The sequence below is a fragment of the Oncorhynchus clarkii genome, chromosome 20, assembly GCF_045791955.1.
Source record: "Oncorhynchus clarkii lewisi isolate Uvic-CL-2024 chromosome 20, UVic_Ocla_1.0, whole genome shotgun sequence".
Taxonomy (NCBI): domain Eukaryota; kingdom Metazoa; phylum Chordata; class Actinopteri; order Salmoniformes; family Salmonidae; genus Oncorhynchus; species Oncorhynchus clarkii.
The window spans coordinates 81636677-81652344 of record NC_092166.1 but is presented as its reverse complement, the minus strand read 5'-3'; the positions used below and the strand labels follow the sequence as shown (position 1 = coordinate 81652344).

Sequence of the window (15668 nt, the reverse complement as noted above, 5' to 3'; positions counted from 1 at the left end):
TCTCCTCCTCTCCCTTCTCTCATTCCCTCTCCCCTCTCTCTGCTCCTCCTCTATCCTCCTCTCCCCTCTCTCATTCCCTCTCCCCTCTCTCTGCTCCTCCTCTCTCATTCCCTCTCCCCTCCTCTCTCATTCCCTCTCTCCTCCTCTCCCCTCTCTCATTCCCTCTCCCCTCTCTCTGCTCCTCCTCTCTCCCCTCCTCTCTCATTCCCTCTCCCCTCCTCTCTCATTCCCTCTCCCCTCCTCTCTCATTCCCTCCCCCCTCCTCTCCCATCCCCTCTCTCTGCTCCTCCTCTCTCATTCCCTCTCCCCTCCTCCCCCTCTTTCCCCTGAAGTTAATTATCTACACCATTTGTCTCTGACATAACGCCAGCTGCTCTTGACCTTGTGCTCATGTGTCTCAGAGCAGCTGATGAAAGGGAGTCGTCCCCTCATGACTGGATTAACCGCTGATATGGGATGTGTGCATTCCAAATAGCACCCTATTCCCTACATAGTGCACTACTTTTGACCAGATCGAGCCCTATGGGCCCTGGTCAAAAGTGAGGCACTACATAGGGAATAGGATGCCATTTGGGATGTAGCTATGGTGTGTGTCTGGCACTATTAGGATCCTACACAGGGCCCTGTGATGACGCCCACCATCCTCCAGCCGTCTCTCCATGCAGAGCCACGTCTCTCGCTGGGAACATGCTGTCACCACACTATCACACGGCATGGCTGTGGAACTAAAAGGCCCTGAGGAGAAGACTGCTATTCACTTCAGCTACGGATCAGAGATATCAGCTCCCACTGGCCTGCTGATCACCACACCAACACATACTGTATGTAACTGGGTCAAAATACCATAGAGGCAGAGAGTTGGTCTATGTTACATTGTTGACAAGGACTTCATTGTGTAGCCTAGTGAAAAATCCTACTGCTTTTTGATATGATAGAAAATAACTCAAGCAGCTGAAATGCAATAACATTACTATTGTAGATGCAATAACATTACTATTGTAGATGCAATAACATTACTATTGTAGATGCAATAACATTACTATTGTAGATGCAATAACATTACTATTGTAGATGCAATAACATTGCTATTGTAGATGCAATAACATTACTATTGTAGATGCAATAACATTACTATTGTAGATGCAATAACATTACTATTGTAGATGCAATAACGTGAAAGTAGCAGACCAATGGCCCAGTGGATATCTATCTCCCACAATACAGTATAGTGAACATTGACATGACAACAGCGCCCCTCTCTGTACGAAAGTATGCATCACATGTTGGTCATCCCCCTCAGCTATTTATTTAGTTCATGATCACGTTACATGCGTCATGGATGCTCTAACGAGATATTTCAGACAGTCACAAACAGCCCAGACGAACACGGGGGTAATAGTAGGGTTGACCTGGATTTTCTGCGATACAGAATCAACTGGAGGGTGACCGTGTCATTACCCTCGTAAGATATCTGAAATGACATCAAAAGGTAAATAACAGTCCATGGTTTCCATGGTTTCCGACTGTGCTGTGGTAGAAAAGTAAATACTACATACCTGGGACACTGACTGTAGTCATTAAGATTATAGAATTTGCAATTCAACAATGACATTGCAAAATTATAGTAGTCTAGAATGATATGATTTTTTTTTTTTAGACATGGCCTTGCAAATACGCTATAGGGCTAATGTTTTGGACAAGACCTATTCACATATTCCTACTGGAACTATTGTCAGACGAGTTTTACATCGAGTTCAAAGTAAACACACTGTTCAAACCGACTGTCCTTGTTCTCCTCTGTGTTGTGATGACAACCAATGATCCACATTCTCTAAGTGTTCTAGGACACTCTGTTGTTGTTTCTGTAACAGCAGGGTCCATGGTACTGTATGTTCCACAAACCAGAAATGGAATGGGATAGGGGGAACTGTCGTAATACAATACAAAACTTTACAGAGACACAGAAGCCTCACACTTTGGCAACTATTACGGTGTGTCTGGTGACGCACCACACAGAGCACATGATAAAGCAATGGCATTATCTAGATTTGGTGAAGCAAGTGTTAAAATGATTATTCATGAATCAGGGATCAGAGACCCTCCCTCCATCCCTCCCTGTTCAGAGGCCATTTTTATACAGAGAATCACAAAACGGTACAACATAACTGGCACCACGCAGATTCATAGCTCGTCGATTTAATATCTTTCTACGCGGTAAGTAGGTTACTGTATGCATTACTTTTGGTGCTCCGTCATGTGAAGATCGGGTTATTTGTTCATGTTGATGAGGAACTTTGTACAAATCATCCTGATAATTTTGCAGCCATAAGATATAATGGTACAAAATATCAGTGTCTGAATGGATTAGGATGACAAGTTAACAATTCAACAGTATCTTGCTCAGAGTAAAATGGCGTTAAATTGCAGACCACTTGTGGTTATGGGCATTTACAGCCGTTTGGGGTGGTTTTAGCACATGAGCGGTCACGTGCACGCGCGTATTATTAATTTGACCTAGAACATTGTAATATAAGCGCAATGTGAATATATTGTCCGTTCATGTGTATGCATTATATTTAGGGTGCGCCACTATATTACAGCTTCGCGGTTACGTATAGCAAACAAGGAAAGAACTTGTTACACGGTAAGAAGTCCTTGATCTGTCAATGTTTAAGCGAGGAGAAACATTGTTACAATGTCTTTTCACAGTGTGTCCAGAGAAGCATTGATCGGCTCGGCTACACTTGGAGTTGTCTTTGTGGCTGGTTATTACATTGGTAGGGGGGGGTTAGAATCAATATCAATTTCATCACATGTCAAGATGACGTTGAACAGTCAAATATGACAGAGAGAGTCATCGTGTATTTTTTCCCATTGTTGTTAAATTATCAAACACTTAAACCACAGTATCTGTACCCTATAGCCATATTGAGATTACTCATCATTTCACATGATTGCTCCCTCCAGGCAAAAGAAGATCCACATTTTCCATGGACATCTTCAAGAGTCACTCTGGGGCAAAAGATAACCCTTTGATGCAGTATGTCCTCAATCATTCAATGAGGGAGCATCCGGCCCTGAAAAAACTCAGACTGGTAAGAAGGTCCGGATTTACACACGTCTTCATTATCAAATATGTTCATATATTTGCCAAACAGTAGAAACTGTCCAAAGTCCATAGTGTCTGCCTTTTGCCACAAGGGGGCACCATTTATGTTGTACAAATCACATCAAATCTAATTTTATATGTCACATGCGCAGAATACAACAACACTTTACAGTGAAATGTTTACTTACAAGCCCTTAACCAACCATGAAGTTTTAAGAAAAATAAGTGTTAAGAAAGTATTTACAAAAATAAACTGAAGGGTAAAAAAAAAGGAAAATAAGAAAATAGACAAATAACAAATAATTAAAGAGCAACAATAAAATAACATGAGTGATGCTATATATATAGGGGGTACAGGTACAGAGTCAATGTGTGGGGGCACAGGTTAGTTGAGGTAATTGATGCAATATGTACAGTACCAGTCAAAAGTTTGGACACCTACTCATTCAAGGATTTTTCTTTATTTTTTAAAAACTATTTTCTACATTGTAGAGTATTAGTGAAGGCATAAACTATGAAATAACACATGGAATCATGTAGTAACAAAAAAAGTGTTAAACAAATCAAAAATATATTTTATATTTGAGATTCTTCAAAGTCGCCACCCTTTTCCTTGATAACAGCTTTGCACACTCTTGGCATTCTCTCAACCAGTTTCATGAGGAATGCTTTTCCAACAGTCTTGAAGGAGTTCCCACATATGCTGAGCACTTGTTGCCTGCTTTTCCTTCATTTTGCAGTCCAACTTATCCCAAACCATCTCAATTGGGTTGAAGTCAGGTGATTGTGGAGGCCAGGTCATCTGATGCAGCACTCCATCCTTCTTGGTTAATAATCCCTTACACGGGCCTCCCGGGTGGCGCAGTGTGCCACCAGAGATTCTGGGTTCGAGCCCAGGCTCTGCTGCAGCCGGCTAGGACCGGGAGGCCCATGGGGTGATGCACAATTGGCCCAGCGTCGTCCGGGTTAGGGAGGGTTTGGCCGGCAGGGATATCCTTGTCTTATCGCGCACTCCTGTGGCGGGCTGGGCGCACTGCACGCTGACCAGGTCGCTAGGTGTTTCCTCCGACACATTGGTGCGGCTGGCTTCCGGGTGGGTTGTGCGTTGTGTCAAGAAGCAGTGCGGGTTGGTTTGGTTGTGTTTCGGAGGACGCATGGCTCTCGTACCTTCGCCTCTCCCGAGTAGCAGCGATATGACAAGACAGTAACTACTACCAATTGGATACCACGAAATTGGGGAGAAAAAGGGGTAAAATAATAATTAAAATTATATATATATTTAAAAGCCCTTACACAGCCTGGAGGTGCTTTGGGTCATTGTCCTGTTGAAAAACAAATGATAGTCCCTCTAAGCGCAAATCAGATGGGATGGCGTATCGGTGTAGAATGCTGTTGTAGCCATGCTGGTTAACTGTTCCTTGAATTCTACATAAATCACAGACAGTGTCACTAACAAATACCATCACACCTCCTCCATGCTTCATGGTGGGGACTACACATGCAGAGATCATCCGTTCACCTACTCTGCGGGGACACGGCGGTTGGAACCAAAAATCTCATATTTGGACTCATCAGACCAAAGGACAGATTTCCACCGGTCTATTGTCCATTGCTTGTGTGTTTTGGCCCTCTTCTTATTATAGGTGTCCTTCAGTAGTGGTTTCGTTGCAGCAAATTGACCATGAAGGCCTGATTCCACCATTCTCCTCTGAACAGTTGATGTTGAGATGTGTCTGTTACTTGAACTCAGTGATGCATTTATTTGGGCTGCAATTTCCGAGGCTATAATGAACTTATCCTCTGCAGCAGAGTTAACTCTGGGTCTTCCTTTCCTGTAGCGGTCCTCATGAGAGCCAGTTTCATCATAGCGCTTGATGGTTTTTGCGACTGCACAATGCAAATAGTCTGGGTAGCCATTTGATTAGCTGTTCATGAGTCTTATGGCTTGGGGGGTAGAAGCTGTTAAGAAGCCTTTTGGACCTAGACTTGGCGCTCCGGTATCGCGCAGTAGCAGAGAGAACAGTCTATGACAATTTTTAGAACCTTCCTCTGACATTGCCTGGTATAGAGGTCCTGGATGGCAGGAAGCTTGGCCACGGTGATGTACTGGGCCGTACACACTATCCTCTGTAGTGCCTTGCGGTCGAAGGCGAAGCAGTTGCCATACCAGGCAGTGATGCAACAAATCAGGATGCTCTCGATAGTGCAACTGTAGAACTTTTGAGGATCGGAGGACCAATGCCACATTTTTCCCGTCTCCTGAGGGGGAATAGGTTTTGTCGTGCTCTCTTCACCACTGTCGTGGTGTGTTTGGACCATGATAGTTTGTTGGTGATGTGGACAACAAGGAACTTGAAGCTCTCAACCTGCTCCACTACAGACCTGTCGGTGAGAATGGGGGCAACTCGGTCCTCCTTTTCCTGTAGTCCACAATCATTTCCTTTGTCTTGATCACGTTGAAGGAAAGGTTGTTGTCCGTGCACCACACTGCCAGGTCTCTGACCTCCTCCCTATAGGCTGTCTCATCGTTGTCGGTGACCAGGCATACCACTGTTGTGTCATCGGCAAACTTAATGATGGTGTTGGAGTCGTGCTTAGCCATGCAGTCATGAGTGAACAGGGAGTACAGGAGGGGACTGAGCGCACACTCTCTGTTCACAAGTGTCTGGGTCTGAGACTTGTAAATATAAATGTACACTTAGTAAACAGGCTGTTTATCATGTTAACTTTTCTATTTCTGGAGAAAAACCAAGAATGAACATCTCCTTTCTTCTGTTTTGTCTTCCAGAGGACTATGGATGATTCGTGGAACTTCATCATGGTTGCTGCTGAGCAGTCTCAGCTGATGGCTAACCTGGCAAGACTCATCAAAACCAAGAAAGCTATAGAAATCGGTAAACGTTATTCACATTATACTCTTTATCACGTAATAATCTCTTCTCACTAGTTTCTGTGGGATTGTATTTCATGTTGCTTTTACCACCAATAACAGTGTAATTCTAGTCCATATTGGCTCGCAAAAACAAATACTGGTTTTTATGTAAAACATTTACTGTATACGAGTCTCATAATACTCGTTTTATTTGTCTTCCCTGTAGGAGTATACACAGGGTACAACACTCTGAGCATAGCGCTGGTTCTGCCAGACGACGGGAAGATGGTGGCCTGTGACATCAAAGACGAATACCCCAACATCGGCAAACCCTTCTGGAAAGAGGTGACATGTGGATTTACGTTTGCTTTCTCTGACACACCAGTGCTACGTGACCTACTGTTGACGTAACTCTTTTTAGACAGGCATTTCAGCGAGCAGAATCTTTTGATTGACTATATGTCATCTTTCACACCATTGTAGTGATTCTGGCGTGTGCAGGCCAGACATGGGTGTATTTGTAAGGGATAGCTCCACTAGCCTTGTCAAGATCCCCAGGTAACAAATTACATTCGGAAACTATTACATTCACATTAGCCTGGTCCCAGATCTGTTTGTGCTGGTTATAGTTGGCATGATGGTTATAGTTGGCATGATGGTAATAGTTGGCATGAGGAAACAAACAGACTGGTACTCAAGCTACATTTGCAAGTAAAACTAAATGCATGCTCTTCAACCAATCGCTGCCCACACCTGCCCGCCCTTCCAGCATCACTACTCCGGGCGGATCTGACTTAGAATATATGGACAACTACAAACACCTAGGTATCTGGTTAGACTGTAAACTCTACTTCCAGGCTAACATTAAGCATCTCCAATCCAAAGTTAAATCGAGAATCAGCTTCCTATTTCGCAAACAAAGCATCCTTCACTCATGCTGCCAAACATACCCCCGTAAAACTGACTATCCTACCGATCCTCGACTTCGGTGATGTCATTTATAAAATAGCCTCCAACACTCTACTCCACAAATTGGATGTAGTATATCACAGTGCCATATACTACCCACCAATGCGACCTGTATGCTCTCGCTGGCTGGCCCTCGCTTCATATTTGTCGCCAAACCCACTGGCTCCAGGTCATCTAAGTCTTTGCTAGGAAAAGCCCCGCCTAATCTCAGCTCACTGGTCACCATAGCAACACACACCCGTAACACGCGTTCCAGAAGGTATATTTCACTGGTCATCCCCAAAGCCAAGTCCCCCTTTGGCCGCCTTTCCTTCCAGTTCTCTGCTGCCAATGTCTGGAACAAACTACAAAAATCACTGAAGCTGGAGACTCATATCTCCCTCACTAGCTTTAAGCACCAGCTGTCAGAGCAGCTCACAGTTCACTGCACCTGTACATAGCTCATCCAACTACCTCATCCCCATACTGTTATTTATTTATTTTGCACTCCAGAGTCTCTACTTGCACAGTATCTCTACTTGTTCTCAACTAGTCTACCTGGTTAAATAAAGGTGTTCTCAACTAGCCTACCTGGTTAAATAAAGGTGTTCTCTACTAGCCTACCTGGTTAAATAAAGGTGTTCTCAACTGGCCTACCTGGTTAAATAAAGGTGTTCTCAACTGGCCTACCTGGTTAAATAAAGGTGTTCTCAACTAGCCTACCTGGTTAAATAAAGGTGTTCTCAACTAGCCTACCTGGTTAAATAAAGGTGCAATTAAAAAAAAAACATTTGCATGGCATCAGATAAGCTGTCTCACTGGGCTAAGAACTAGCTGCAGCTCGATGGGTGTGCAGCACGATGGGTGTGCAGCTCGATGTGTGTGCAGCTCGATGGGTGTGCAGCACGATGGGTGTGCAGCACGATGGGTGTGCAGCTCGATGGGTGTGCAACTCGATGGGTGTGCAACTCGATGGGTGTGCAACTCGATGGGTGTGCAGCTAGTTATGGTTGTTGTTTTTATGGAGCCAAGATACCAAGCACAAAACTCTGTATGTTATGAAAAAAATACCTTTACATTCATCATTAATCCCATAGCTGTGAACCTGTAGCTGTACAGCACACTGCTGATATTCTCAGACTTGCTTTTTCACAGTCCCTCCTCAAAATCAATTCAAGCTTTTGAGAGACTGGCTGCGATTGTGAGATAGATTGATGGGAATGTGAAAGTAATCTGATCCGTCGTCGAGAGAGCATGTCAGAGGATCCATTACTAACGGTCTCCCCTGATAACAGAAGTTCTTATCAATACTCACCTACCACCTTCCAGAAAAGACCCTTCTTGTTGACGTTGTAAGCAGAGTACAACATTTTTCTTGTCAGAAAGTAATGCGTAACCATGCGTAACTCAACCACCAGGCCTACTTCTGTGCTTTCTTCGCAGGCTGGAGTGGAACATAAGATAGATCTACGCATCCAGCCGGCATTGAAAACTCTAGGTATAGTTATAACATGTTTATAACACATCCATTACAAAACAAGACAATGAACAAATGTATTCACACTCACTCACTCTTCCTCAGATGACCTCTTGGCCAATGGCGAGGCCGAGACATTTGACTTCGTCTTCATCGATGCAGACAAAGCAAACTATGACAACTACTATGAAAAATCCCTCCAGCTAGTGAGGAAAGGAGGCATTATTGCCATTGATAATGTGAGTGTTTCAATATGAGGACTGAAGCCTAATCTAAAATCACATGGACAGCCGTAAGCAACCAAAAGAGAGAGAGAGAGAGATATATATATATATATATATATTACACACACACTACTGTTCTAAAGTTTGGGGTCACTTAGAAATGTCCTTGTTTTTGAAAGAAAAGCACATTTTTTGTTCAGTGAAATACAGTGTAGACATTGTTAATGTGGTAAATGACTATTGTAGCTGGAAACGGCAGATTTTTGTATGTAATATCTACATAGGCGTACAGAGGCCCATTATCAGCAACCATCACTCCTGTGTTAGCTAATCCAAGTTTATCATTTTAAAAGGCTAATTGATTATTAGAAAACTCTTTTGCAATTATGTTAGCACAGCTGAAAACTGTTGCACTGATTAAAGAAGCAATACAACTGGCCTTTAGACTAGTTGAGTATCTGGAGCATCAGCGTTTGTGGGTTCTATTAGGCTTTTTTATGGCTTTTCTTTCAAAAGCCAAGGACATGTAAGTTACCCCAAACTTTTAAATGGTAATATATATATATATATATATATATACATACATATATATACATACATTAGAATGCTGATGCTGCTCTGTGCTTTAGGTTCTGTGGAGTGGGAAGGTGGTGAACCCTGCAGCTGATGACATTGACACCCAGGCCATTGACAAGCTGAACAAGAAGTTGTACCGGGATGTCAGGATCAACATCAGCATGCTCACTGTGGGAGACGGCGTGACACTGGCCTTCAAACTCTAACACTATGTAGGAGACAGGTCTTAAAACTATAGTACTAAATGGAAGATTGGCCAACACTGGTCTGTACTGTGGTAAACCGTAGTACCCAATTACTGAGAAGTAGCTTTACATTACGATAATCAGATAGTACTTGCCAAGTGCTGACTTTTAAAATGGTTGTTTATAGGTCATTAAATCCATGTGTGTAATGCTGCCCTTGAATATATGTGACCTGAAAAGGTTTAAATGAAAGAACTAGGACTGTCAGAGTTAATCAGGTAACTTTGTGTGCATTTTTAAAAATGTATATTGTCTGAAGGCATTCAAAAATATACTGAAAACAAGTCGAGTGTCTGCTTTCTCAATTTACATCATTTTGCCAACTGTTACTTTAGATAAAATTAAGATGTCAATATTCTTGTTTTTTTTAATGAAAAATCTTAAATCGCACCTTAATTTGAGCAAATTCTGAAGTTGTGATAATTCACAGCAAACCCTGCGATTAAATAAAACGTGATGGTCCTAGAAAGGACCAAAGTAATGTGTAATGTTTACAGTTCTACACATATTGTACTCAGGCGAGCCATACTTTTACGGTTGTTTTAAAATGTTCATTATGGTTGAGCTGTAAAACAAGCGACTTGTCGTGTACAGTTTCATGGTTGTCCAACCATGTGAAGGCGCCATGACTTATCCAAGAACAAAGGACTGACTTGTTTAAAGACTTTATTGTAAAGGTAGACAGACAAGTGGACTTGGTTTCCCAGTCATATAATTTATACACAGCTAGGGGAAGGGGAGGAGTCACTCAGTTATAATACTTTCCCTTTTTCCTTTCTAATGACACCCAGAAAATCCCATTTGGCAAATGTCTTGCAATTTATATTACCATGTTCAACTTGGAAACAGGTCAAGATCATATGAGCCTGCAGAAAGACCGCAGAATGAGTGGCGAAGCAGTAAGCATAATTAAATAACACGTCCTCAAGAATATTAGCTAAATAGATCAACAGCCAATAGAAGAGAGGTTTAAGGTCTCTAGAATACGCGATGAACATTCTGAGTAGGAGCCGTCCTGACAACAGGCAAAGCGTCGCTAACCGAAGGCTACTCTATGTGCAAATGAAACAGGGAAAGAAAGGATATAAATTAAGGTAAAATATAATTTGCTAGTGTGCAAAACAACAGTTCAGGATTGTCACATAATAACATTGTTATTATATATAGAATTAAATCAAAGTATACATCTTAATATAACCCTCCTTGGATTGTCCGGGCCAAACCAATGAAACAAACGTAAAACATACAGAATAAACACGCTCTTTGAGAAGGAGGATGTATTTCACTAGTGGTACAGGAATACATAACAGGCTTAGTAGTACTGGGCTACTGTTCATAGGACACACAGGATGACTGACTACAAACCAATACATAACAGGCTTAGTAGTACTGGGCTACTGTTCATAGGACACACAGGATGACTGACTACAAACCAATACATAACAGGCTTAGTAGTACTGGGCTACTGTTCATAGGACACACAGGATGACTGACTACAAACCAATACATCACAGGCTTAGTAGTACTGGGCTACTGTTCATAGGACACACAGGATGACTGACTACAAACCAACTGAAAGGAAATGACAGTGGCTGATAGGTCAGGGTTCCATCTAACTGACAGAACTGAGGGCTATGTTGTTGATGTTTTAGATTAGATTCATCGCTTTCCTTTGGAGACATCCCTTACTGGTTGTTGGGTTGGAAATAAATAAGGCCAAATTCTTCTAATATTCCCTCAAATATTAAAAACATGAAGACTTCACTAGAAAGGATAGCTAGATACTTATGCCTCCAGCTCCAGGCCCAGTCCCAGCTTGTGGCCACCGGCGTTGATGCTCTTGCCATCCACCAGTGCAGACAGGACAAGTTTCATACCTGCAGGAAAAAGAAATAACCTGGCTACAACAATCCACTTTGGTGATGGCCGGCAGTGCTATTGCAAAGTAGCGAGAGCTGGTTCTTACCTGGTCGCAGCGTCTGGGTATAGCCCACTCCCACCAAGCTGGCATTGTTAACTTTAGCCTGGAAAATATAACAAACACATACAATTAACAATGGAATACAACGGGTTATGATAATTATTGGCATTGCATAAGAACGTCCCTTTATTGTCCAGTTACTGCCTAAAACATCTCATTTGACACAACCCATTCCCATTGAATAAACTACTAATCCTGCAGAACCCGACTCTGAATTCTAAACAGCCGTCAGGCTGATAAACAAGACAACCAAAAGAGCAGCACTCACAGATATGGAGGCACTGGAGTCCAGCTGATACTTGGCAGCGATGCCAAAGCGCGTGCTGTTGCTGCCTGCAGTCCAGGCCAGGTTCACAGCAGTCTCCAACTTGTCATTCACCTTCTGGTAAATGGACCCTCCAAACTCTGTGCCATCATTACTGGTATATAGGACATAAACAGACCATACATTGTGTTATCATTGTCTGATGAAGAGCTCTTTTATGTTTAATAATAACTCAATTAAAGATGAACTGAAACGCTCAAATCCACCTAGAACTTATTAAAATCGTATGTAACTTGTTAAGACCATAGTACTTTTCACTTCACTGCTGAGACACAAGTCCTCCAACAATACAATCCATAAGAAACGTACACAAGTCCTCCAACAATACAATCCATATGAAGCTTACACAAGTCCTCCAACAATACAATCCATATGAAACTTACACAAGTCCTCCAACAATACAATCCATAAGAAACTTACACATTGGTGTGCAGCTGGAAATCTCCCGTTTTGTAGCCAACAGCAAAGTTGCTCTGGGTCATTTTGGACTTGGCCGTGTCGAAGGTCATCTGGTAGCCAGCCAGCCATCCCTCGTATCCGGCCACCGCCGCCCCATGGATGGCCGGGCCGGCAAAGTCAAAGTCCACATCCACGCCCAAGTTGACGTATTCACGCTTATACGCAGTCTTCACCTTACCGCTCTTCTTGCTGTTAGATGGAGAATAGAGGAGGAAAATAGGACGAATAAACACCAGTCTGATATTTCTGTTGTTCTCGTTTAGTCATCACTGATTATTTTCAATAAAGGAAGATTGGTGGTGGATTACGCAGTGCTGAACGTGCACAATAAATGTTATCCATTTCAGGGTTCCAAAAGACTGATGAGAAACATTTAGTTGTGCTTGAAATTTAAAAAAGCCGCAAACCTTACCCAGAATTTGGTGAGAATTGGGTGTCGAACGTAAGTTTCAGCCCTTTGGTGATCTATGGAAGAAGAAAAAAAATTAAGCATCACTGAATAGAAAGTTCACAAACTACAGTATAGACTGGTTTCTCCTCTCTACCTGGTCTTCAACGGTGATCTCAGTCCCCAGAGTGTTGTCTGTGGTCCACTTCTCTGTAAACGTCAGGCCGTATTCAGCCCATTTGTACTTGGTCTCCAGGTTGCCATTGACTTTGCTGGTGTCAGTGTTGGATGAGCCAGAGGTTTTGAATTCCTAAATAACAACAATGACAGACGTAGTAAGCCTATATCTTGCTATGGGGAACCAGAATGTACAGTAACCCTGGTAGGATTGAAAAGCTAAAACTCACCACTCCGCTTGAAGACTTAGTCTTGACATCAAGTTTCACCAATCCAAAGCCTAATAAAAGAACAAACCATAACATTCAGAACACCACGTTCCATTACATATTAAGGTAGTGGCGTGAACCTTGTTTTGATTAGCATCTACTTAAGTGAAAATACTTGCCAAATGGACTACTACATGGAGAATACTGATCCATTCGGCCCAATTGTGACGCGTCTTGAACAAATTGAATGTTCGGGTGTTACGTTAACTTCCTTGTAAAAATGTCACGTCAGTGTGAAATGTGTTCTGTGCATTGACGGAAACATTCCCTTACGGGCTCAAGAGAGGCCAAACAAAAGTGATGTGAACGTTTAAGTTGTCAGAAGATGCCCCTGTTACATTAATGAGTGTCCTGCTCATTATTCCTACAGGGGTAAAGCAACCAGTTTCAAAGACATTTACCGTATCCTTTGTTGAAGATGTCCTTTGCAGATTTACCAAGGTCACCATATGATGGAGGAACAGCCATTCTACCTGTGACAAGAAGGAAAATGGCAGATGACAAATTATGCCATCATAGTACTACTGACCGAGTTCCGCATGTAGCCTATTGCAGCAAATGTAGGACAAAGATGGTATTGCTACAAAGGGATAGTCCTAACATGCTCGCCATTTATTGACTAGTAGCAGTGTACTCCACCAAGTAACTGATCCGATAGTAGAGAATGTACGGATCATCTTCTCGTAGGACTGTGAACACATTATAAGGGATATAGCCAGGCCTACACAACCATCTCTATACACGTAAAGCTTTGAAGAACAAGGTTATCTGCCAGCAGCCATCTTGACGTCGATATTAGCACGTCAAAGCCCCTGCCAAGTCTCAAGTTGATTGCTTGCCTAGCTAGTTAGCTACAGTAGATCGTTACAATATGCAATATCAATGTGACTGGCGGCTGGTTCAATGAAAGTCAAGTTAGCGAGCTAGTAGCCGTTAGAAAAATAGCAAGCCGGCGAGCAAGTTAACAAGCCATTAACATCACAGACAGGGATTTGCTCACAGCAGCAATCTGTTCTCTCAACTTGAACTAGACAATAAGAAGACGTAGCTAGGCAATGGTACATCATATTTCCACCTAGAAGTCAAAATGTAATTAGTTATACTGTAGTTAATGTGTCAAAGATCGGGACATGTATTTACCCTTGACAATGGACTAACGTTAGCTAGTTAGCTATCCATGTAACCGGTAGCTATCTGGCTACAGATTTTTCAGCGCTGGATCCCGGCCATGTCCCCTACCTAGCTAACGTTTAGCTAGTTAGCTGGCAAGCAAGGTATCTAATTAGAAAGAAAACAAAACTATGGCAATTACTTACTGGATTTTTTTGCGTTGGTTCGTTGTTTTCAAGCAGTTTCTAACACCGAGTCGCGACAGTCCTATCCAGCTGGAGGGCGATGAAGGAGAAACAGCGAAAGCAAAACAACCTCTCATGACCCCAGGATCGCAGGACCCTATAAATATAGGTGTTCGTTTTTTCGCCTGTCTAAATCAAAATAGGATGACTGAGTTCTGGGTTTATTTGAGTATTTCTATGTCCATATTTAATCATTTTGTTAATACAAGACTGAAACACTTTAATATTTGTGTATTAATTTACTTAATACAATTGTCTTTACAAATAATATATCTGGCAACTGGAAGATGTCTTTATCACCATAGAAACCACGGTGCTTTACCTAACACGATAGGTCTAGCAGTCAGCTAATCACAAATCAAATTGTATTTGTCACATGCGCCGAATACAACAGGTGTAGGTAGACCTTACAGTGACATGCTCACTATCAAGCCCTTAACCAACAATGCAGTTAAGAAAAAATACGTTAAGTAAAAAAAATAGAGAAGTAAAAAAATAAAAATGTCAGAGCAGCAGTAAAAATAAGAGGAGAGAGGCTATACAGGGGGTCAATATGCGGGGGCACAGGTTCGTCGAGATAATTGAGGTAATATGTACATGTAGGTAGAGTTGTAGGTGACTATGCATAGATAATAAACAGAGTAGCAGCAGCTTAAAAGGAGGGGGGGGGGGGGGGGGCGACAATGCAAATAGTCTGGGTAGCAATTTGATTAGTTGTTCAGGAGTCTTTTGTCTAGGGGGTAGAAGCTGTTAAGAAGCCTTTTGTCCCCAGTGATGTACAGGGCTGTACTCACTACCTTCTGTAGTGCCTTGCGGTCGGAAGCTGAGCAGTTCCAAACCAGGCAGTGATGCTCTCGATAGTACAGCTGTAGAACTTTTTGAGGATCTGAGGACCCACGCCAAATCTTTTCAGTCTCCTGAGGGGGAATAGGCTTTGTCGCGCCCTCTTAACGACTGTCTTGGTTTGTTTGGAACATGATAGTTTGTTGGTGATGTGGACACCAAGGAAATTGAAGCACTCAACCTGCTCCATCGATGAGAATTGGGCCGTGCTCGGTCCTGTAGTCCACAATCATCTCCTTTGTCTTGATCACGTTGAGGAAGCTTGTCATCCTGGCACCACATGGCCAGGTCTCTGACCTCCTCCGTATAGGCGGTCTCATCGTTGTCGGAGATCAGGCCTACCACTGTTGTGTCATCGGCAAACTTGGTGTTGGAGTCGTGCCTGGCCATGCAGTCATGAGTGAACAGGGAGTACAGGAG

General features: G+C 42.6%; 2 protein-coding genes across 4 annotated transcripts; one reads left to right on the top strand and one right to left on the bottom strand.

The window, feature by feature from the left end:
- Positions 1–1346: 1346 nt before the first annotated feature.
- LOC139376994 (catechol O-methyltransferase domain-containing protein 1-like) lies at positions 1347–9935 on the top strand. 3 transcript variants are annotated; one of them, XM_071120042.1, is made up of 7 exons: positions 1347–1489; positions 2968–3095; positions 5898–6003; positions 6208–6326; positions 8373–8427; positions 8512–8645; positions 9260–9935. In XM_071120042.1, the coding sequence occupies exons 1-7, from the start codon at positions 1477–1479 to the stop codon at positions 9410–9412; spliced, it is 708 nt and encodes a 235-aa protein (XP_070976143.1). In that variant the 5' UTR covers positions 1347–1476; the 3' UTR covers positions 9413–9935. The 3 variants fall into 3 exon arrangements, with proteins under 3 accessions (XP_070976143.1, XP_070976144.1, XP_070976142.1); XM_071120043.1 differs by lacking the exon at positions 1347–1489 and adding an exon at positions 2103–2214; XM_071120041.1 differs by lacking the exon at positions 1347–1489 and adding an exon at positions 2645–2777.
- Positions 9936–10100: 165 nt separating this feature from the next.
- Positions 10101–14512, bottom strand: LOC139376993 (voltage-dependent anion-selective channel protein 2). The gene is made up of 9 exons (XM_071120039.1): positions 14367–14512; positions 13452–13523; positions 13012–13061; positions 12762–12914; positions 12629–12681; positions 12178–12405; positions 11701–11851; positions 11418–11475; positions 10101–11328 (listed from the first exon to the last, which is right to left on the bottom strand). Exons 2-9 carry the CDS (start codon positions 13516–13518, stop codon positions 11237–11239), a joined length of 852 nt encoding a protein of 283 aa, XP_070976140.1. The 5' UTR covers positions 13519–13523; positions 14367–14512; the 3' UTR covers positions 10101–11236.
- Positions 14513–15668: the final 1156 nt, after the last annotated feature.

Excerpts from the sequence above, each read along its gene's own strand:
- LOC139376994 (XM_071120041.1), top strand. The coding sequence starts at position 2,696 with ATGTCTTTTCACAGTGTGTCCAGAGAAGCATTGATCGGCTCGGCTACA. Across the intron at positions 2,778-2,967 it reads TGTGGCTGGTTATTACATTG|GCAAAAGAAGATCCACATTT; the intron begins GTAGGGGGGGGT and ends TGCTCCCTCCAG. Across the intron at positions 6,327-8,372 it reads GCAAACCCTTCTGGAAAGAG|GCTGGAGTGGAACATAAGAT; the intron begins GTGACATGTGGA and ends CTTTCTTCGCAG.
- LOC139376993 (XM_071120039.1), bottom strand. The coding sequence starts at position 13,518 with ATGGCTGTTCCTCCATCATATGGTGACCTTGGTAAATCTGCAAAGGAC. Across the intron at positions 12,406-12,628 it reads CAATTCTCACCAAATTCTGG|CAAGAAGAGCGGTAAGGTGA; the intron begins GTAAGGTTTGCG and ends TCCATCTAACAG. Across the intron at positions 11,852-12,177 it reads TTCCAGCTGCACACCAATGT|TAATGATGGCACAGAGTTTG; the intron begins GTAAGTTTCTTA and ends CCTATATACCAG.